This window comes from Scyliorhinus canicula, chromosome 7 (assembly GCF_902713615.1).
Source record: "Scyliorhinus canicula chromosome 7, sScyCan1.1, whole genome shotgun sequence".
Lineage (NCBI taxonomy): Eukaryota > Metazoa > Chordata > Chondrichthyes > Carcharhiniformes > Scyliorhinidae > Scyliorhinus > Scyliorhinus canicula.
Window position 1 is genome coordinate 125,739,745 of NC_052152.1, and position 22,330 is coordinate 125,762,074.

The 22,330-nt window shown below is 48.0% G+C and overlaps 1 protein-coding gene across 1 annotated transcript in view; it reads right to left on the reverse strand.

Moving 5' to 3' along the window:
• Positions 1–22,330, reverse strand: part of ttll9 (tubulin tyrosine ligase-like family, member 9) — a 130,310-nt gene that overhangs the window by 99,575 nt on the left and 8,405 nt on the right. Inside the window, exons 2-3 of the mRNA XM_038802878.1 lie at positions 16,775–16,886; positions 6,240–6,425 (exon numbers count right to left, since the gene is read on the reverse strand). Of these exons, the coding sequence (XP_038658806.1) occupies positions 6,240–6,425; positions 16,775–16,819 (231 nt within the window). The 5' untranslated portion in view covers positions 16,820–16,886. The remainder of the gene's footprint in view (positions 1–6,239; positions 6,426–16,774; positions 16,887–22,330) is intronic.

The window sequence follows — 22,330 nt, forward strand, 5'->3', positions numbered from 1 at the left end:
GTAGTGTGTGGGGTATCTGGGAGAGTAGGGACTGAGGTACAGGACGGGCAGTGTGTGGGGTATCTGGGAGAGGAGGGACTGGGGTACAGGACGGACAGTGTGTGGGGTATCTGGGAGAGTAGGGACTGGGGTACAGGACGGGCAGCGTGTGAGGTATCTGGGAGAGTAGGGACTGGGGTACAGGACGGGCAGTGTGTGGGGTATCTGAGAGAGTAGGGACTGGGGTACAGTACGGGCAGTGTGTGGGGTATCTGGGAGAGTAGGGACTGGGGTACAATACGGGCAGTGTGTGGGGTATCCGAGAGAGTAGGGACTGGGGTACAGCACGGGCAGTGTGTGGGGTATCTGGGAGAGAAGGAGGGGCTGGGGTACAGGACGGACAGTGTGTGGGGTATCTGGGAGAGTAGGGACTGAGGTACAATGCGGGCAGTGTGTGGGGTATCTGAGGGAGGAGGGACTGGGGTACAGCACGGGCAGTGTGTGGGGTATCTGGGAGAGTAGGGACTGAGGTACAGGACGGGCAGTGTGTGGGGTATCTGAGAGAGTAGGGACTGGGGTACAGTACGGGCAGTGTGTGGGGTATCTGGGAGAGGAGGGACTGGGGTACAGGACGGGCAGTGTGTGGGGTATCTGAGAGAGTAGGGACTGGGGTACAGGACGGGCAGCGTGTGGGGTATCTGGGAGAGTAGGGACTGGGGTACAATGCGGGCAGCGTGTGGGGTATCTGGGAGAGTAGGGACTGGGGTACAATGCGGGCAGCGTGTGGGGTATCTGGGAGAGTAGGGACTTAGGTACAGGACGGGCAGTGTGTGGGGTATCTGGGAGAGTAGGGACTGGGCTACAGGACGGGCAGTGAGTGGGGTATCTGAGAGAGAAGGAGGGACTGGGGTACAGTACGGACAGTGTGTGGGGTATCTGGGAGAGTAGGGACTGAGCTACAGTACGGGCAGTATGTGGGGTATCTGGGAGAGTAGGGACTGAGCTACAGTACGGGCAGTATGTAGGGTATCTGGGAGAGTAAGGACTGGGGTACAATGCGGGCAGCGTGTGGGGCATCTGGGAGAGTAGAGACTGGGGTACAGGACGGGCAGTGTGTGGGGTATCTGGGAGAGTAGGGACTGGGGTACAGGACGGGCAGTGTGTGGGGTATCTGGGAGAGTAGGGACTGGGGTACAATGCGGGCAGCGTGTGGGGCATCTGGGAGAGTAGGGACTTAGTTACAGGACGGGCATTGTGTGGGGTATCTGGGAGAGTAGGGACTGGGGTACAGTACGGGCAGTGCGTGGGGTATCTGAGAGAGTAGGGACTGAGGTACAGGACAGGCAGTGTGTGGGGTATCTGAGGGAGTAGGGGCTGAGGTACAGGACGGGCAATGTGTGGGGTATCCGGGAGAGTAGGGACTGAGGTACAGGACGGGTAGTGTGTGGGGTATCTGGGAGAGTAGGGACTGAGGTACAGGACGGGCAGTGTGTGGGGTATCTGGGAGAGGAGGGACGCGGGTATAGTACGGGCAGTGTCTGGGGTATCTGGGAGAGTAGGGACTGGGGTACAGGACGGGCAGTGTGTGGGGTATCTGGGAGAGTAGGGACTGGGGTACAGCACGGAAAGTGTGTGGGGTATCTGGGAGAGGAGGGACGCGGGTATAGTACGGGCAGTGTGTGGGGTATCTGGGAGAGTAGGGACTGGGGTACAGACCGGGCAGTGTGTGGGGTACCTGGGAGAGAAGGAGGGACTGGGGTACAGGACGGACAGTGTGTGGGGTATCTGGGAGAGTAGGGACTGGGGCACAGTACGGGCAGTGTGTGGGGTATCTGAGACAGTAGGGACTGGGGTACAGTACAGGTAGTGTGTAGCGTATCTGGGAGAGTAGAGACTGGGGTACAGGACGGGCAGTGTGTGGGGTATCTGGGAGAGGAGGGACTAGGGTATAGTACGGGCAGAGTGTTGGGTATCTGAGAGAGTAGGGACTGGGGCACAGGAGAGGGAGTGTGTAGGGTATCTGGCAGAGTAGGGACTGAGGTACAGTACGGGCAGTGTGTGGGGTATCTGGGAGAGTAGGGACTGGGGTACAGGATGGGCAGTGTGTAGGGTATCTGGGAGAGTAGGGACAGGGGTACAGTACGGGCAGTGTGTGGGGTATCTGAGACAGTAGGGACTGAGGTACAGGACGGGCAGTGTGTGGGGTATCTGGGAGAGTAGGGACTGGGGTACAGTACGGGCAGTGTGTAGGGTATCTGAGACAGTAGGGACTGGGGTACAATGCGGGCAGTGTGTGGGGTATCTGGGAGAGTAGGGGCTGGGGTATGGTACGGGCAGTGTGTAGGGTATCTGTGAGAGTAGGGACTGGGGTACAGGACGGGCAGTGTGTGGGGTATCTGGGAGAGTAGGGACTGAGGTACAGGACGGGCAGTGTGTGGGGTATCTGGGAGAGGAGGGACTGGGGTACAGTACGGGCAGTGTGTGGGGTATCTGAGAGAGTAGGGACTGGGGTACAGGACGGGCAGTGTGTGGGGTATCTGGGAGAGTCGGGATTGAGGTACAGGACGGGCAGTGTGTGGGGTATCGGAGAGAGTAGGGACTGGGGTACAGGACGGGCAGTGTGTGGGGTATCTGAGAGAATAGGGACTGGGGTACAATACGGGCAGTGTGTGGGGTATCTGGGAGAGTAGGGACTGGGGTACAGTACAGGCAGTGTGTGGGGTATCTGAGAGGGTAGGGACTGAGATACAATACGGGCTGTGTGTGGGGTATCTGAGACAGTAGGGACTGGGGTACAGGACTGGCAGTGTGTGGGGTATCTGAGAGACTAGGGACTGGGGTACAGTACGGGCAGTGTGTGGGGTATCTGGGAGAGGAGGGACTAGGGTATAGTACGGGCAGTGTGTGGGGTATCTGAGAGAGGAGGGACTGGGGTACAGTACGGGCAGTGTGTGGGGTATCGGAGAGAGTAGGGACTGGGGTACAGGACGGGCAGTGTGTGGGGTATCTGGGAGAGGAGGGACTGGGGTGCAGTACGGGCAGTGTGTGGGGTATCGGAGAGAGTAGGGACTGGGGTACAGGACGGGCAGTGTGTGGGGTATCGGAGAGAGTAGGGACTGGGGTACAGGACGGGCAGTGTGTGGGGTATTTGAGAGAGTAGGGATTGGGGTACAATGCGGGCTGTGTGTGGGGTATCTGAGAGAGTAGGGACTGGGTTACAGGACGGGCAATGTGTGGGGTATCTGAGAGAGTAGGGACTGGGGTACAGGACGGGGAGTGTGTGGGGTATCTGGGAGAGGAGTGACTGGGGTTCAGTACCGGCAGTGTGTGGGGTATCTGGGAGAGTAGGGACTGGGGTACAGGATGGGCAGTGTGTAGGGTATCTGGGAGAGTAGGGACTGGGGTACAGGACGGGCAGTGTGTGGGGTATCTGAGAGAGGAGGGACTGAGCTACAGTACGGGCAGTGTGTGGGGTATCTGAGAGAGTAGGGACTGGGGTACAGGACTGGCAGTGTGTAGGGTATCTGAGAGAGTAGGGACTGGGGTACAGGACGGGCAGTGTGTGGGGTATCTGGGAGAGTAGGGACTGAGGTACAATGCGGGCAGTGTGTGGGGTATCTGAGAGAGGAGGGACTGGGGTACAGCACGGGCAGTGTGTGGGGTGTCTGAGAGAGTAGGGACTGGGTTACAGTACGGGCAGTGTGTGGGGTATCTGGGAGAGTAGGGACTGGGGTACAGTACGGGCAGTGTGTGGGGTATCTGAGAGAGTAGGGACTGGGGTACAGGACGGGCAGTGTGTGGGGTATCTGGGAGAGTAGGGACAGGGGTACAGTACGGGCAGTGTGTGGGGTATCTGAGAGAGTACGGACTGGGGTACAATGCGGGCAGTGTGTGGGGTGTCTGAGAGAGTAGGGACTGGGGTACAATACAGGCAGTGTGTGGGGTATCTGGGAGAGTAGGGACTGGGGTACAGGACGGCCAGTGTGTGGGGTATCTGAGAGAGTAGGGACTGGGGTACAGTACGGGCAGTGTGTGGGGTATCTGAGAGAGTACGGACTGGGGTACAGGACGGGCAGTGTGTGGGGTATCTGGGAGAGTAGGGACTGGGGTACAGTACGGGCAGTGTGTGGGGTATCTGAGAGAGTAGGGACTGGGGTACAGGACGGGCAGTGTGTGGGGTATCTGGGAGAGTAGGGACTGGGGTACAGGACGGGCAGTGTGTGGGGTATCTGAGAGAGTACGGACTGGGGTACAATGCGGGCAGTGTGTGGGGTATCTGAGAGAGTAGGGACTGGGGTACAATACAGGCAGTGTGTGGGGTATCTGGGAGAGTAGGTACTGGGGTACAATGCGGGCAGTGTGTGGGGTATCTGAGAGAGTAGGGACTGGGGTACAATACAGGCAGTGTGTGGGGTATCTGGGAGAGGAGGGACTAGGATATAGTACGGGCAGAGTGTGGGGTATCTGAGAGAGTACGGACTGGGGTACAGGACGGGCAGTGTGTGGGGTATCTGGGAGAGTAGGGACTGGGGTACAATGCGGGCAGTGTGTGGGGTATCTGAGAGAGGAGGAACTGGGGTGCAGTACGGGCAGTGTGTAGGGTATCTGGGAGAGTAGGGACTGGGGTACAGGACGGGCAGTGTGTGGGGTATCTGGGAGAGGAGGGACTGGGGTACAGTACGGACAGTGTGTGGGGTATCTGAGAGAGAAGGAGGGACTGGGGTACAGTACGGGCAGTGTGTGGGGTATCTGAGAGAGTCGGGACTGGGGTACAGGATGGGCAGTGCGTGGGGTATCGGAGAGAGTAGGGACTGGGGTACAGGACGGGCAGAGTGGTGGTATCTGAGAAAGTAGGGACTGGGGTACAGGACGGGCAGTGTGTGGGGTATCTGAGAGAGGAGGGACTGAGCTACAGTACGGGCAGTGTGTGGGGTATCTGGGAGAGTAGGGACTGGGGTACAGTACGGGCAGTGTGTGGGGTATCTGAGAGAGTAGGGACTGGGGTACAGGACGGGCAGTGTGTGGGGTATCTGGGAGAGTAGGGACTGGGGTATAGTACAGGCAGTGTGTGGGGTATCTGAGAGAGGAGGGACTGAGCTACAGGACGGGCAGTGTGTGGGGTATCTGAGAGAGTAGGGACTGGGGTACAATGCGGGCAGTGTGTGGGGTATGTGAGAGAGTAGGGACTGGGGTACAATGCGTGCTGTTTGTGGGGTGCCTGGGGTACAGGGTTTGCAGTGTGTTGAATATCTGAGGGGAGTAGGGTCTGGGGTACAGTGTTTGAAGTGTGTGGAATATCTGGGGGGAGTAGAGTCTGGGGTACAGTGTTTGCAGTGTGTGGAATATCTGGGGGGAGTTGGGTCTGGGGTACAGTGTTTGCAGTGTGTGGAATATCTGGGGGGAGTAGGGTCTGGGGTACAGTGTTTGCAGTGTGGGGAATATCTGGGGGGAGTTGGGTCTGGGGTACAATGTTTGCAGTGTGTGGAATATCTGGGGGGAGTAGGGTCTGGGGTACAGTGTTTGCAGTGTGTGGAATATCTGGGAGGAGTAGGGTCTGGGGTACAGTGTTTGCAGTGTGGGGAATATCTGGGGGGAGTAGGGTCTGGGGTACAGTGTTTGCAGTGTGTGGAATATCTGGGGGCAGTAGGGTCTGGGGTACAGTGTTTGCAGTGTGTGGAATATCTGGGGGGAGTAGGGTCTGGGGTACAGTGTTTGCAGTGTGTGGAATATCTGGGGGGAGTAGGGTCTGGGGTACAGTGTTTGCAGTGTGGGGAATATCTGGGGGGAGTAGGGTCTGGGGTACAGTGTTTGCAGTGTGTGGAATATCTGGGGGGGAGTTGGGTCTGGGGTACAGTGTTTGCAGTGTGTGGAACATCTGGGGGGAGTTGGGTCTGGGGTATAGTGTTTGCAGTGTGTGGAATATCTGGGGGGGAGTTGGGTCTGGGGTACAGTGTTTGCAGTGTGTGGAATATCTGGGGGGAGTTGGGTCTGGGGTACAGTGTTTGCAGTGTGTGGAATATCTGGGGGGAGTTGGGTCTGGGGTACAGTGTTTGCAGTGTGTGGAATATCTGGGGGGGAGTTGGGTCTGGGGTACAGTGTTTGCAGTGTGTGGAATATCTGGGGGGAGTAGGGTCTGGGGTACAGTGTTTGCAGTGTGTGGAATATCTGGGTGGAGTAGGGACTGGAGTACAGTGCGGTCAGTGCGAGAGTTTAAGAAACTTCCTCCCTCCTTTGTGTCGACTGGGTGGGTATTTTCTCACCGGTTTCATAATCCAGGTGATTCCATGATTTCTCTTGAATTCCTCTACAAAGAGGTGGTACTCAACCGGGAGCTCGAAGGTCTTTGGAAAGAAATCACATTTAGCCGCCTCCAGCTTGCCCTGCTCACGTTCCAGTTGTTTACGAAACCTCTTTAGGTTTTTTACCATGAAGTTTTTCCGTGTCAGCTTGCATGTAAAGAAAGAAGAATGGATGAAAATCTAAACCTCAGAATGTAGATTTAGAGACAGTGTAAGTGCCAATTGGGTTCCCCTGCAACAATTCATCACAACACATTTCATTCAGTTGATCTATAAATAAAATGGATAATAAACATGGTGCAAAAAGTCCTTTGCAAGTGCTTGGTCAAGCCTCTTTTCTTAACTCTCAATCACCCCATGAATATATATATATATATATATATACAGTCAACTCCCATCATCCACAACCTCTTCTATTGTCAATTTGCTTACCTCCACAAATTTGTTTGTGTACAGTTCATGCCCCTGAAAGTTCACTCATCCATGACATAGCATTTACCAGTCCAGGAGTCTTTACAAATTGCTTAAATTCTACTACATACAGACGTGTGAGTGCACCAACTAGGAGGGCAAAAAGGACTGGTTTAGCTCAGTGGGCTAGACAGCTGGTTTGTAATGCAGAACCAGGCCAGCAGCGCGGGTTCAATTCCCGTACCAGCTTACCCGAGCAGGCGCTGGAATGTGGCAACTAGGGGCTTTTCACAGTAACTTCATACTTGTGCCAATAAAAGATTATTATTATTAAAAGGGAACATGAATTGCTTTGGCCGATAAGGTAAAGTAGAATCCAAAGAGCGACTACAGACATAAAGGGCAAAAGAGTAACAAGGGAGAGAGTAGGTTTCTTAGGGATCTGCAAGGTTTTGTGTGGATCCACAAGAGGTGGGTGAGATCCTTTTTTTTAATAAATGGTTTTTATTGGGTTTTTGAACGTACTGCCCAGGTACCTCTTCCTACTTAGATCCATTCCGATCTACATCCCCCAGGCCATTTTCAAAGCGCTGGACAAACTAATCATGGCATTCGTATGGTGGGGAAATGCTAGGATCCCAAAGAAGGTCTTGCAAAAAACAAAATCCGGGGGGGGGGGGGGGGTGGCCCAGCGCAGGATTGTTTCCCTGTCTTGATACCGGTGCAGTTTAGCTATGACTGCTCTTGGGTGGTCCCCTGCTTCGGGCGCAGCGACCGGTGTGCTCTGTCCATTTCTGGTGGGTTGGGAAAGGTTTCCCTCCCCACTAAGTTGCCCAGCATCTCGGCCACGTATGTCATGGGGTTTCTACCCTCGATCCCCTCTGGCTATCCTAACATTTTGCCTTCTCGAGCAGTTTTCCTGGTCGTCCACTCTACCCTTCATGCTCCCCTGTGTTGCGCCCAGTCTCGCCACCTCCCTCTCCAGGGCCGTGACCCGGTTGCTCATGTCAGTTGCTGCTTTCTCCAGCTCCTTAATGGTCGCCTCTTGGGCTTTCAGTTTCTCCTCTGCTCTGCCCAGGGCATGCTGCACCTCCGTCAGGGCCTTGGCCATTGCTGCCTGCTTTGCAGCCTCTATGTCTGCCCCAGCCTCTGCCTTGTTTACCGGCTGATGCTCCCTCTGTGCCTCGGCAAAGGCTGCCTTCCAGTTCCAGTCCCCCCTGGTCCCGGGGGAGGGGGCACCTGTCTGTCCAGCTCTTTTTGATGCGGCGATACTTCCGTTCCACCACTTTGTGCGCTGATTGGCTCGTCTGAACTGGCTCGCCCATTGCCCTGTCTGCCTTTGGTGCCCCTTCTCCCTCTACTTTGGCTCCCTTCTGGCATTTATTTTTTTCCCCCTTCCCTTTCTTCTTTTTTTTCCCTTTTCCCCCCCTTTTCTTTCCCCCCTTTTTCTTTTGTTTGTTTCTTACCTTTTTTTTTCCTCCCCCCCCCCTGCTCTCCTTTACCACTTTATTTTTCCTCTTTTATAAAATTCTTTTCAGGAGAACTTGTTTTGGGTGAGAAAAAAAAAGTGCAAAAATAATTCTTTTTTTTTCCCGGTCTCTTTAAAAGTTTTGTTTTTGCAAAAGTTATTTTTTTCCTTTCTTTTCCCTCACTCATCCAGGGTCGAGAGAGAGAGAGAGAGAGGGAGGCAGGCTTCTGGCCGGGAGTCCCTTTGTTTCTGTCTCATGGTGGTCGCCGCCGGGGGGGGAGGGGGGTTGGTCGGTCGGTCCCCGCTTCTGTCCCTGCTGCTGTCCCCGCTGCTTTGTCCGGGCCGCCGCTTGTTGCGCCCTGCGCTCTCCTGCTTGGAGGGGGGGGGCGGGGGGGGGGGTCGTCGGTCGCTCCTCCGTTCCTTCCTCTCTGCAGGTTCGGCCGCCGCTTTGGTCCAGGCCGCCGCTTGTCCTGCCCTGAGCTTTGCTCAGCAGGTGGGTGAGATCCTAAATGAATATTTCTCATCGGTATTTACTGTTGGTAAAGGTATGGGTGTTAGGGAACTTGGGGAAATAAATAAATATGTCTTGAGGAGCAAACATATTACAGAGAAGGAGGTTCTGGAAGTCTTAAAGCACATCAAGGTAGATGAAATGTATCCCAGGATGTTGTGGGAGGCTAGGGAGGTGATTGCGGATCCCCTAGCACAGATATTAGAATCATTAACAGCTACAGGTGAGCTGTCTGAAGATTGGACAAGAGCAAATGTACCTTTGGTTAAGAAGGGCCGCAGAGAAAAGCCTGGGAACGACAGACCCAGCCTAACGTCTGTGGTGGGTAAGTTGTTGGAAGGTATTCTGAGAGACAGGGCCTACAGGCATTGAGAGAGGCAAGGACTGATTAGAGACAGTCAGCATGGCTTTGTGAGTGGAAAATCATGTCTCATGATTTTGATTGAGTTTTGTGAAGGGATAACCAAGAAGGTAGATGAAGGCAGTGCAGTCGACGTTGTCTACATGGACTTTAGCAAGGCCTTTGACATGGTAGGTTGTTATATAAGGTTAAATCTCACGGGATCCATGGTAAGGTAACCAATTGGATACAAAATTGGCTTGACGACAAAAGACAAAGGGTGATTGTAGTGAGTTGTTTTTCAAACTGGAGGCCTGTGACCAGCAGTGTGCCTCAGGGAACAGTGCGGGATCCACTGTTATTTGTTATTTATATTAATGACTTGGATGAGAATTTAGGAGACATGGTTAGTAAGTTTGCAGATAACACCAAGATTGGGGACATAGTGGACAGTGAAGAAGGTTATCTAGGATTGCAACGAGATCTTGATCAATTGGGCCAGTTGGCCGAATAATACCAGATGGAGTTTAATTTAGATAAAGGAGAACTAATAATTTTGGTAGATCGAATCAGTTAATGGTAGGGTGTTGTGGAGAGTTACAGAACAAAGAGATCTAGGATTACAGGTTCATAGCTCCTTGAAAGTGGAGTCACAGGTGGACAGGGTGGTGAAGAAGGCATTCAGCTTGCTTGGTTTCATTGGTCAGAACATTGAATACAGAAGTTGGGACGTCTTGTTGAAGTTGCACAAGACATTAGTAAGGCAACATTTAGAATACTGTGTACAGTTCTGGTCATCCTTTTATAGGAAGTATATTATTAAACTAGAAACAATGCAGAAAAGATTTACGAGGATGCTACCAGGACTTGATGGTCTCAGTTATAAGGAGAGGCTGGGACTTTTTCCCCTGGATGTAGGAGGCTTGGGGTGATCTTATAGAGGTTAATAAAATAACGGGGGGCATAGATAAGACAGATAGTAAACATATTTTCCCAAAGGTAGGGGAGTTTCAAATTTGAGGGCATAGGTTTAAGGTGAGTGGGAGAGATACAAAAGGGTTCAGAGGCGCAACTTTTTTACAAAGGGTGGTGTGTACCTGGAGCGAGCTGCCAGAGGCTGTAGTAGAGACAATTTTGTCTTTTAAAAAGCGTTTAGACAGTTATATGGGTATTATGCGTATTGTCATGTTAGAGTACTTTAAAGAAATGGGTGTTCATAAATGGCTGATTTATAAATCAGCTTTTTACTTTTGGTTTAGGCTGTTTGCTGCAGGGTGTGTTTTAGTTTCGTTTTCTGAGCTGGATAGCTGCAGTCACAGCCAGAAGGGGTATTAGTTTCTCTCTCTGTAATCTAAAGACTGTAAATCGATCCTTTGGTGATTTGAAACTAATAACTGCTCTTAGTAGTGCCTTTAACCTGATGTGCTTCTGTGGTTTTTTAAAAGTCTCATGGATGTTAAAAGGATAGCTTAAGGATTACTTAGTGTTGTATTCTTTGGGGGTTATATTTGAATTGATGGTTGCTAAAACGTTCACTGTCTGTTTTAAAAAGGTTAACTTGAGTTCATAGTATAAACATTGTTTTGTTTTCAAAAATACTTTTCCATTTCTGCGGTACCACAACTGTAGACTGGGCCGTGTGCTCCCCAAACCACAATATATTAAAATATGTGGATCAGGTGAACTCCATGATACACTTTGGGGTTCTCTAAACCCTGGCCCATAACAAATTGGGGACTCGAAGGGGATAAAAGTCTATCTATTGGATTGGCTTTGTGAACTTAAAGACAATGAGAGGTGAGCATACTGTGGTTGCTTTTCAGGTGTGGTATTTCAGTTTAAGTGGGGACTGTGTTGTCGACAATGGCTCTTTCAGAGGCTCTGAAGTTTTTGGGGGTGGAGATGGTCTCACGCAGTACCTTACTGAGAGAGACTAAAAGCAGACTGTTAGATTTGGCAAAAACATTGCAGTTAACATTACTTGACAAAATGCGAAAAGGCAAGGTAATTATGGTGGTGGCTAAGCATTTAAAGTTGCCTGAGATACAGTTTGACTCATTGGAAATGGCAAAAATTCAGTTACAAATTAAACAAATGGAACATGAGAAAGAATTAAAGCAGCTTGAATACGAAAGAGAGGAAAAAGAGAGAGCGGAAAGAGACAGAGATAGAGAGGGAAAAAAGAGAGAGACAGGAAAAAGAAAAGGAGAGAGAAGAAAGGAGAAAAGAAAGAATAGCCCTAGCAGAACAAAAAGAAAGAGAAAGGGAGATATAGATCATGGAAAAAGATGAAGAGGTAGAGTCTGAACTTCAGAAAATGGCCATGAAACATGACAGTCAGTTAAAATTGGGAGATGTTAAGGGAAACGTACAGTTGGATGATAGTGATGAGGATAGTGAGAAAGAGCGTCAAAGTCAAAGGCTTGGTGGGAATATATTTAAATATGTTCAAGCATTGCCAAGGTTTGATGAGAACGAGATAGAAGCCTTTTTAATTTCATTTGAGAAGGTATCTAAACAAATGAAATGGCAACGGGACATGTGGGTATTACTGATTCAAACAAAGCTGGTAGGTAGAGCTAGTGAAGTGTTTGCATCACTACCGGAGGAAATATCTGGGACGCATGAGGAGGTGAAGAAATCCATCTTAGGTGCATATGAACTAGTGCCTGAAGCCGACAGACAAAGGTGTAGAAAGGTTTAAGGATAGAATTTGGTCAAATATACATGGAGTTTGAAAGGCTCAAACAGAGTAATTCTGACAGGTGGATAATGGCTTTGAAAATAGACCAAAAGTATGAAGCTCTCAGAGAAATTATACTTTTGGAGGAGTTTAAAAATTCAATTCTTGATGCAGTGAGAACTCATGTGGAAGATCAGAGGGTTAAAACTGCGAGGTTAGCAGCAGAAATGGCAGATGATTATGAATAAGTTCATAAATCAAAGATTGGTTTCCGACATCAGTTTCAGCCTGTGAGGGATAGAAACTGGGGACAATAGAAATACTCAAGCGGTAAAGGTAAAGGTGATCTGATGCGAGATAATAAGGAGAATGTACCTCAGATTAAAAAAGAATTCGAGGACGGGGGAAAAGAAATGGAAAATTTCAAATGTTTTCACTGTAATGTGATGAAACGGGTAGCGGACAAGAAATCCAAAGTTCGTAGTTTTGCCAGTGGAGATAGAGTTTTAGTGTTGTTGCCAGTGGTAGGTGACCCTTTAAAAGCAAGATTTTGTGGACCTTATGACATAGAATTTACAGTGCAGAAGGAGGCCATTCGGCCCATCGAGTCTGCACCGGCTCTTGGAAAGAGCACCCCACCCAAGGTCAACACCTCCACCCTATCCCCATAACCCAGTAACTCCACACAACACTAAGGGCAATTTTGGACACTAAGGACAATTAATCATGGCCAATCCACCTAACCTGCACATCTCTGGACTGTGGGAGGAAACCGGAGCACCCGGAGGAAAGCCACGCACACACGGGGAGGACGTGCAGACTCCGCACAGACAGTGACCCAAGCCGGAATCGAACCTGGGACCCTGGAGCTGTGAAGCAATTGTGCTATCCACCATGCTACCGTGCTGGAAATTAAGTGAGGTGAATTATGTGGTAAAAACACCAGATAGAAGGAAGACTCACCGAGTGTGTCATGTGAAAAGGTACTTTGAAAGGGAAGGAGAGAAAAAGGAGGTTTTAATGATTCTATCTCAAAGTGACGAACCAAATCCAGATGACTATGAATTTGACATACCTCAACTTAAATTATAAAACAAGGATGTTCTTAAAAATTGGGATAAATTGTTGAGTTACCTTCCAGAGGAAAACAAACTGACCTGAAAAAGTTATTGATATCACATGGGCAGGTTTGTGGAGATAAATTGTGAAGTACTAATATGGCTATACATGATGTCGATGTGGGAAAGGCTGTTCCAATCAAACAACATCCGTACACACATATCCCTTTAAAATTGGCACAGGTTAACAAAGAGATTGAGTGTATGTTTAAAAATGGCATTATTGAAGTGGGTTGCAACCAATGGAGCTCACCCATAGTGATGGTACCTGAACCGGACGGTACCCAACGGTTGTGTGTGGACTATAGAAAGGTTAATGCAGTTACAAGAACAAACTCTTACCCTAACCCACGTTTGTAGGATTGCACTGAGAAAGTGGGACAATCAGTTTTATTTCCGAACTGGATTTAGTTAAAGGTTACTGGCAGGTACCTTTATCCGAAAGGGCGAAGGAGATTTCAGCTTTTGTGATTCCAGATGGTATATACCAATTCAAAGTTATGCCATTTGGCATCAAAAACGTCCCAGCCACATTTCAACGTTTAACTAACAAAATTGTTTCAGGATTACCCAATTGTGCGGAATACATCAATGATCCGGTAATTTTCAGCCATACTTGGAAAGAACATTTAAAGCATCTGATGGAGTTATTCAATCGACTTCAGGAGGCGGGTTTGGTGATAAACCTAGCCAAAAGTGAATTTGGAAAAGCCCAAGTCACTTTCCTTGGCCATACAATCGGACAGGGTCGAATGGTCACACGGATTTGAAAATAACACTTAGACATAGAACAGTACAGCACAGAACAGGCCCTTCGGCCCTCGATGTTGTGCCGAGCAATGATCACCCTACTCAAACCCATGTATCCATCCTATACCCGTAACCCAAGAACACCCCCCTTAACCTTACTTTTTAGGACACTACGGGCAATTTAGCATAGCCAATCCACCTAACCCGCACATCTTTGGACTGTGGGAGGAAACCGGAGCACCCGGAGGAAACCCACGCACACACGGGGAGGACGTGCAGACTCCGCACAGACAGTGACCCAGCCGGGAATCGAACCTGGGACCCTGGAGCTGTGAAGCATTTATGCTAACCACCATGCTACCGCGCTGCCTCTTGAGGAGTTTCTGATACCCTCAAGACAAAGGAATATAATGCAATTTCTTGGCATGAGTGGATTTGATCGAACATTTGTGCAAACGTTTTGTAGCGTGGTTGCTTCACTGATAGACTTGCTGAAGAAACATCAAAGATTTCAGTGGACAGCGGACTTTCAACAGGCATTTGACGGCCTGAAAGCTGTGATAACCAATGCTCCTGTGTTGGAGAATTACAAGGGACTCTGTGATCAGATTGAACTAAAGTATCTGACTTTAAAGAGAAATGCCAAGGTGTAGAGAAATGGATGGATCGTGCAGAGACCTTCTTGTTCAAAGAGACTGTCAATTGAGAAGGATTTCAGTTGGAGGAAGTAGAACAAAAATGGACTATACCATTACACCTGTTTGCGTGTGTTGTTTTTTGAAACAAAAATGTTCATTTATTGCATGCATTTCTTAAAGGATAGTCAAAAGTTGAATAATGAAACCATCTTGAAGTTGATGGTTTATTTTATTTTCTTGGGGGGAGGTGCGCTGTGAGAGTACCTTTAAGAAATGGGTGTTTATAAATGGATATGTATATAAATATCTGTAGTGAGGATACCTTTAAGAAATGAGTGTTTACTACTGCAGTGATATCAGAGAATGGGTGGAGCTGGGCTGTCTGTCAGCTTTTTACTTACATTTTAGGCTGTTTGCTGCAGGGTGTGTTTTAGTTTTGTTTTCAGAGCTGGATAGTTGCAGCCACAGCCAGAAGGTGTATGAGTCTCTCTCTCTGTAATCTAAAGACTGTAAATCGATCCTTTGGTGATTTAAAACTAATAACTGCTCTCAGTACATAGAACATAGAACAGTACAGCACAGAACAGGCCCTTCAGCCCTCGATGTTGTGCCGAGCCATGATCACCCTACTCAAACCCACGTATCCACCCTATACCCGTAACCCAACAACCCCCCCCCCCTCCCCCCTCCTTAACCTTACTTTTTAGGACACTACGGGCAATTTAGCATGGCCAATCAACCTAACCCGCACATCTTTGAACTGTGGGAGGAAACCGGAGCACCCGGAGGAAACCCACGCACACACGGGGAGGACGTGCAGACTCCGCACAGACAGTGACCCAGCCGGGAATCGAACCTGGGACCCTGGAGCTGTGAAGCATTTATGCTAACCACCATGCGACCGTGCTGCCTATGCTACCGTAGTGACTGTAACCTGATGTGCTTCTGTTTAAAGGTTTTTTAAAAGTCTTATGGATGTTTCTAAGGACATCTTAAGGATTACTTAGTGTTGTATTCTTTGGTGGTTATATTTGAATTGATTGTGAGGAAGTGAACAAACGAATATGATATTCAGTAGGACCCTGAGGGTAATGAGTTCACAGACAGAAAACAAAGGGATGAGCACAGCATGGCTAGGAAGGGGGGAGGGGAGCTTTGCCTCGTGGAGAGAATGGTGAAAAGGATGCTGGGTAACAAGAGGTCCAGGATTGGGAAATGCGAAGTGAGCCAATCAAGATATATGGCCAGGTCAGAAGGTGTATAGAATTACCTATGGGAAACTTGTATGCAAATCTTAATCTAATTCAAGCTATATGTGCTGTGATTTCTTTGTTCTCTCTCTCACTAACTTTTGGGAGCTCTAGAAGACAGCTGCGTGTTCTAAGGTCCCACGAGTGAGTCAGCCTTGCAAGCTGGTGGAAATAAAACAATCATTGATACCTGCAGATCCGTCTCAGATTTTATTGAGCCCAGACTGCCAGCAAAAGAATCAGGGATTAACAATTGCTAAGATGTTAACTGTATGTTTTAAAAAGGTTAACTTGAGCTCCTAGAATAAACATTGTTTTGCTTTCAAAAATACTTTTCCTTTTCTGCTGTACCACACCTGCAGAGTGGGCTGTGTGTTCCCCATACCACAATCTATTAAAAGTTGTGGGTCAGATGAACTCCATGATGCACTTGGGGGTTCTCTAAACCCTGGCCTATAACAGTATAGAGGGATATGAGCCAAATGCGGGAAATTGGGACTAGCTTAGTGGTAAAAAGTGGGCGGCAAGGACAGGTTGGGCCGAGGGCCTATTTCCATGCTGTAAACATCTGTGACTCTAACACCTCTCACTTTATTCAACGTGTTAGAGAATTAACAGAATAATGATTAAACTCTCACCTTTCCAACATAGAAAGTGTGCACTGTTCTCAAGTTCACTGTTTGCAATTTCACCTTTTGTGAAATTTTGTTAACAATGAGAGTTGGCTGCAGTGCCTTAACCAGAGTAAAATATGTCAAGGTGCTGCACAAAAGTGTCAACAGATTTTACAATGGGCCATAGGAAGAGATCTTAGAACAGGCGAACAGCGGGGAACTGAGCTCTAAGAAGGGTCTGGTAGGAGACGACAGGTAGAGAGGTTTAAGGAGAGAATTCCAGAAGGTAAGTCCATTGGTTGAGAACAGGTGGTGTGAATAAAATCGGAGAGGCCACGATGGGAGGATTAAAGGTTCAGATGGTTGTCGGACTAGTGGAGTTTACAGAAATAGAAGGGCAAGTCAACAGGGGAATTTAAACATCTCCTCTTTAAAAAACTCTTTTACCAAGCTTCCAGTCACAACTCCCCCTCAATAACCTGCGAGAAGCAATCACAACTTCATGGCTATGTTGATTCAAGGTAAGGAGGAGGGCAAAGTGGCAGGACAAGGTGGGGTCGGGGGGGGGGGGGGGGGTGAGCGCATGATGCATTACTGCCCATTAATGACCAGTGCCCAGGACCAATGTCTCCCTGTTTTTTTCAAATTAATTGTGATGAGCTCCATTTTGTGGTGATTATTTCTACCATGCTCGGGAACAGTGGGATTCATACCTCATAGTGATTGCGAAAGTGAGAGACACGGACATGTTCATCCATATATGTGTAGCCAAAGTTCTCTCGCAGCCAGCTGATGTCACACCAGTAAAAGTCCCACTCCCCTTCACTGTGAACAAGGGAGAGTTCAGTGAGAGGCAGGACATGAACATGCAACAGGGTACAAACATAAACCTAAACAACTCCTATAAAACAGGAACTGGTGAATACAAAGCCATGTCAGAGATCACCGCCTCATTAAAAAGGACAGAGGACGGATTCACAGGTACACAACGAACTAAACTGATGGATTCAAGACAGCTCAGACTTTTAATCTCAAAGTCTGGGATTCGTGTCTCTGTTTGGGCTCTGCTTTGAGCAGAGATTTTCACTTGAGAGCAGATGTTGAGGGGAGTTTAATAGATACCTTCAAAACAATACTAGGGCCAAAACTAGCTCTGTATCGCCTTTTAAGACCATAAGACATAGGAGCAGAATTAGGCCACTTGGCCCATCAAGCCTGCTCCGCCATTCAATCATGGCTGAAATGTTTCTCATCCTCATTCTCCTGCCTTCTCCTCAAAATTTCTAATCCCCTTACTAATCAAGAACCTATCTATCTCTGTCTTAAAGGCACTCAGTGATTTGGCCTCCACAGCCTTCTGCACCAAAGAGTTCCACAGATTCACCACCCTCTGGCTGAAGAAATTCCTCCTCATCTCTGTTTTAAAGGATCATCCCTTTAGTCTGAGGCTATGTCCTCTGGTTCTTGTTTTTCCTACAAGTGGAAATATCCTCTCCACGTTCACTCTATCTAGGCTTATCAGTATCCTGCAACTTTCAATGAGATCCCCCCCTCATCCTGCTTAACTCCACCGATGATAGACCCAGAGACTTCAATTGCTCCTCATATGACAGATTTCATGCGGCTTCCTAATGCTCCACAACATCTGCGCATATTCTGATGGGTACTGTGCAGGATACCACCTTGTTTAACTGATTTGTACACACACACCTAAAAGCTGGGTAATCAGTGTGCTGATTTGGCATCAAGGTTACCATTTTTCTTATGTCATGCTCAGCCGAACACATGAAGGACTGCCCACCCTCTCTCTTGCCAGCTCCTCTTAAAGGAATCATAAACTCTTCTCATCCTTCTTGGACAGTCCCTCAGGATCAAGGATGACTTGTTTCCACTCCAGTTTGAGGGGTTCTGAGATGGCTGATTGGTCCAATGCACAATCTGCAAACTCTGCCACATGCAGGGCAGTTGGTGCTTGGAAGTTTAGGTGAATGGATTGTTCAGAGGTTTATGCGCTTCCTCTGACACCTCACCCGGACAAGTTGCCAATGAAGTTACTCAATGGGTTCGATGCCTTCCTCAATAAATAAATTTGGTTGGTCACAATCCAGGAACTGCTGTGAATTGGAGACAATGTTTGATCTCTTCAGAGCATCCCAAAAGGATTTCTGCTGTCCTCCTCAGAGGTCTCCAGCCGCGGCCAAGTTCTGAGTCGAACATTTGCTTGGGAATCTGGTGCCAAGCATATCAATGAGATATTCCGCCCAACGATGCTGGTTTTGATCATGACCTATTTACACAGCAATTGTATGATTATTTCCCTGGCTGGGGTTGGGGGTTCAGTTAGCTCAGTTGGCTGGATGACCGGTTAGCGATGCAAAGACAACAGCATGGGTTCAATTCCTGCATCAGCTAAGGTTATTCTCAACCTTGCCCCTCGCCTGAGGTATGGTGATCCTCAGGTTAAATCACAACCAGCCAGCTCTCTCAAAGGGGGAGGCAACCTATGGTCCTCTGGGACCGTGGCAACATTTAAATTTAGTTCTCTGGCTATTTGAGCAATTGGGCATGTTCTTGGAGCTTTCCTGTATTTGGCTATATTTTCTTTCGTCTACAGGCAGTGGTCGAACTGGTGTTGACGCATCTTCTTATTCATTCAAAACTTATGCTGCAACAAGTTACTTCCTGGTATGGATGGTCTGGCAGGGGCTTCCTCTGGGAATAGAACATGATTGGGGATGGAAACATGGTTACACAGAGCAGGATGAGCTACTGGAAGGGTGGGGGGGGGGGGGGGGGGGGGGAGAGACACACGCAGGATCTTTAGGAGCAAAGCAGTTGTGGGTGAAATTTGCCACAGTTTCAACCTCAAAGGAGGGTAACAAGTGCATTGCTTGGGGCTGTCAAGCTGACTGAGGCTCTGCACATTCATATATTTAGCTCCTTCCAGGTTTCTGCTGCATTCACGGTGCACTAATGTGTAAACCGGGGGGGGGGGGGTCACTGAGGTTACTGTTACACAGACAGGCAGCTTCATCCCATCAAATTAAAAGTCTAAAATGACCAGAAAACCATTGTCGATTGTCATAAAAGCCCATATGACTCACTGATGCCCTTTAGGGAAGGAAATCTGCTGTCCTTACCTGGTCTGGCCTACATGTGACTCCAGACCCACAGCAATGTGGTTGACTTTCAACTGCCCTTTGAAATGGAGGGCAGTTCAGGATGGGCAATAAATGCTGGCCCATGCTCACATCACATAAATTTATTTTTTTTAAACTTCCTTTCCCTGTACAGCTCTGGAGGAGCCCCACATTACTGAGAGTGGCAAGATATCCTGTAAGCTGCATAATGTTGCCCATATGAGAAACCATATGAGAAATCAATCAGGGAAAAAGATGAGGAATAGGAGAACAAGCAAGATTTCTCCTCGATCCTAACCTTCTCAAAGCATGCAATTTCAGTCTCTGAACTCATGGCTTCAAGTGTACGAATAAGTGACAGTGTCTCTTCCTTCTGCAACAAGGAAGCTCCCATTCTTGACTATCTGAACTGAGAAAAAGGCAAGGCCTGGGCTGTGATTAGATGACAGGAGAAATTAGGAGGAGGACACTTATGCCATCCACAGTGTGTGAGTCAGAAAAGATTGATGGATGTGAGGAAAGTGGAATGAGGATTCGGTATTTTAATACTCTCATCGTTGATCCAGCATGCAACCTCAAACCTGCCTCCTTCATTGCTTCCTGTTTCCCTCCTGTTATGAATGAGGGAAGTGTGTCACTTTTGGTACACGCTCTATCACATCTTCAGTCACTCTTGGTACACACTTTTCCACATCTTCACCCACTCTTGGTACACACTCTCACATCTTCTGTCAATCTTTGTCCATGGTCTCGAGCATCTTCAGTCATTCTTGGTACATGATCTCTCACACCTTTTGTCAATCTTGGTCCATGCTCTTGCGATCTTCACTCACTCACTCTTGGTACACACTCTCCCACATCTTCACTCACTCTTGGTACACACTCATCTTCAATCACTCTTGGTAACAAACGCCGTCTCACATCTTAACTCACACCTGGTACACACACTTTCACATCTTCACTCACTCTTAGTACATGTCCACTGACATCTTCAGTCACTCTTGGTACACATTCTCTCACATGGTCAGTCACTCTTGGTACACGCCCTCCCAGAGCTTCAGTCACCATCTGTGCACTTTCCCACATTTTCAGTCACTCTTGGTACACGCTTCTCTCACATCTTCAGTCGCTCTTGGTAACACATGCTGCCACATTTCTGCACACTCTTGGTACACACACTCTCACATCTTCAGTCACAGATGATACACACTCTTTCACATCTTTAGTCACTCTCTCAAATCTTCACACTCTCTCACATCTTCACTCACTCTTAGTACACACCATCATACATCTTCACTTACTCTTGGTACACATTTTCTTACACAGTCACTCTTGGTACACATGCTCACTCACATCTTCTGTCACTCTTCGCACATGCTCCCTCACACCTTCACTCACTCTTGGCACATACTCCCTCATATTTTCACTCACAAAAAATGAATCGCGAAAAGTTGGTTTACAGGTACAACAGGTGATTAAGAAGGCAAATGGAGTTTTGTCCTACATTGCGAGAGGGATGGAGTTTAAGACTAGGGAGGTTATGCTGCAATTGTATAAGGTGTTAGTGAGGCCACACCTGGAGTATGGTGTTCAGTTTTGGTCTCCTTACCTGAGAAAGGACGTTCTGGTGCCGGAGGGTGTGCAGAGGAGATTCACTAGGTTAATCCCAGAGCTGAGGGGGATGGAATATGAGGAGAGGTTGAGTAGACTGGGGCTGTGCTCGTTGGAATTTAGAAGGATTCAGGGGGATCTTATAGAAACATATAAAATTATGAAGTGAATAGATAGGATAGATGCGGGCAGGTTGTTTCCATTGGTGGGTGAAAGCAGAACTAGGGGGCATACCCTCAAAATAAGGGAAAGTAGATTTAGGACTGAGTTTAGGAGGAACTTCTTCACCCAAAGGGTTGTGAATCTATGAATTCCCTGCCCAGTGAAGCAGTTGAGGCTCCTTCATTAAATGTTTTTAAGATAAAGATATCTTGGTACACTCACTCTTGGTACACACTCTCTCACATATTCAATCACTCTTGGTACACACATCCTCTCAAATCTTCACTCACACCAAGTACACACTCTTTCACATCTATAGTCACTCTTGGCATATGTGCCCTCATAAGTTCACTCACTCTTGGTACACACTCTCTCACATCTGCGGTCAATCTTGGTATATGAAATGAAAATCGCTTATTGGCACGAGTAGGCTTCAATGAAGTTACTGTGAAAAGCCCCTAGTCGCCACATTCCGGCGCCTGTTCGAGGAGGCTGGTACAGGAATTAAACCGTGCTGCTGGCCTGCCTTGGTCTGCTTGCAAAGCCAGCGATTTAGCCCAGTGTGCTAAACCAGCCCAAATCCATGAAAAGAATACACCGTTCTAAGACAGTTGATAAGCAGGAGTTTGACAGCAATCCAATTTTTACTCCCAGTCCATTTGAGTGACATATATAAAAAATGTTTAGAGATGCAAATTGCATCATTCCAAGTTATCCACCCACTACACACCCTCTTTTGTTTCTGCAGGGAAATTAACCCTTTCAACAGGCTTTTGTGTATAATCCAGAAGATGTCAAAGACTTGGCAATACACATCCAATACAAAGTTAAAAAAATGTGACCAACCCTTTGATTACACTCTTTGGGGTTGGCTTTCCGGATGGTTGGGTGGCACAGGAATTAACATCATTCAAGGACATTTGCTATTTTGCACATTTAGACTTATCATTTACGTACTAATGTTGCTGATCAGATACTTTGGCTAATGCATACCTACCCATTGTACCCCACCAATCCACATGGTTCACGTTAATTCATATGCACCACCAGCCAATAACATAAAAATGGAAAGTTTCCGTTGAACTATTATTTACTGCATTATTATTCATTTATTAATGAATTATTATTAATAATTTTATTACTTAATTACATAATCAATTTTTATAATTATTTTACCAATTATTACACAACTTTGCGTGGGGCAAGGTTTAGAGGAGATGTATGAGGCAAGTTTTTTTACACAGAGGGTAGTGGGTGCTTGGAACTCGCTGCCGGAGGAGGTGGTGGAAGCAGAGACAATAGTGATATTTAAGGGGTATCTTGACAAATACATGAATAGGATGGGAATAGAGGGAT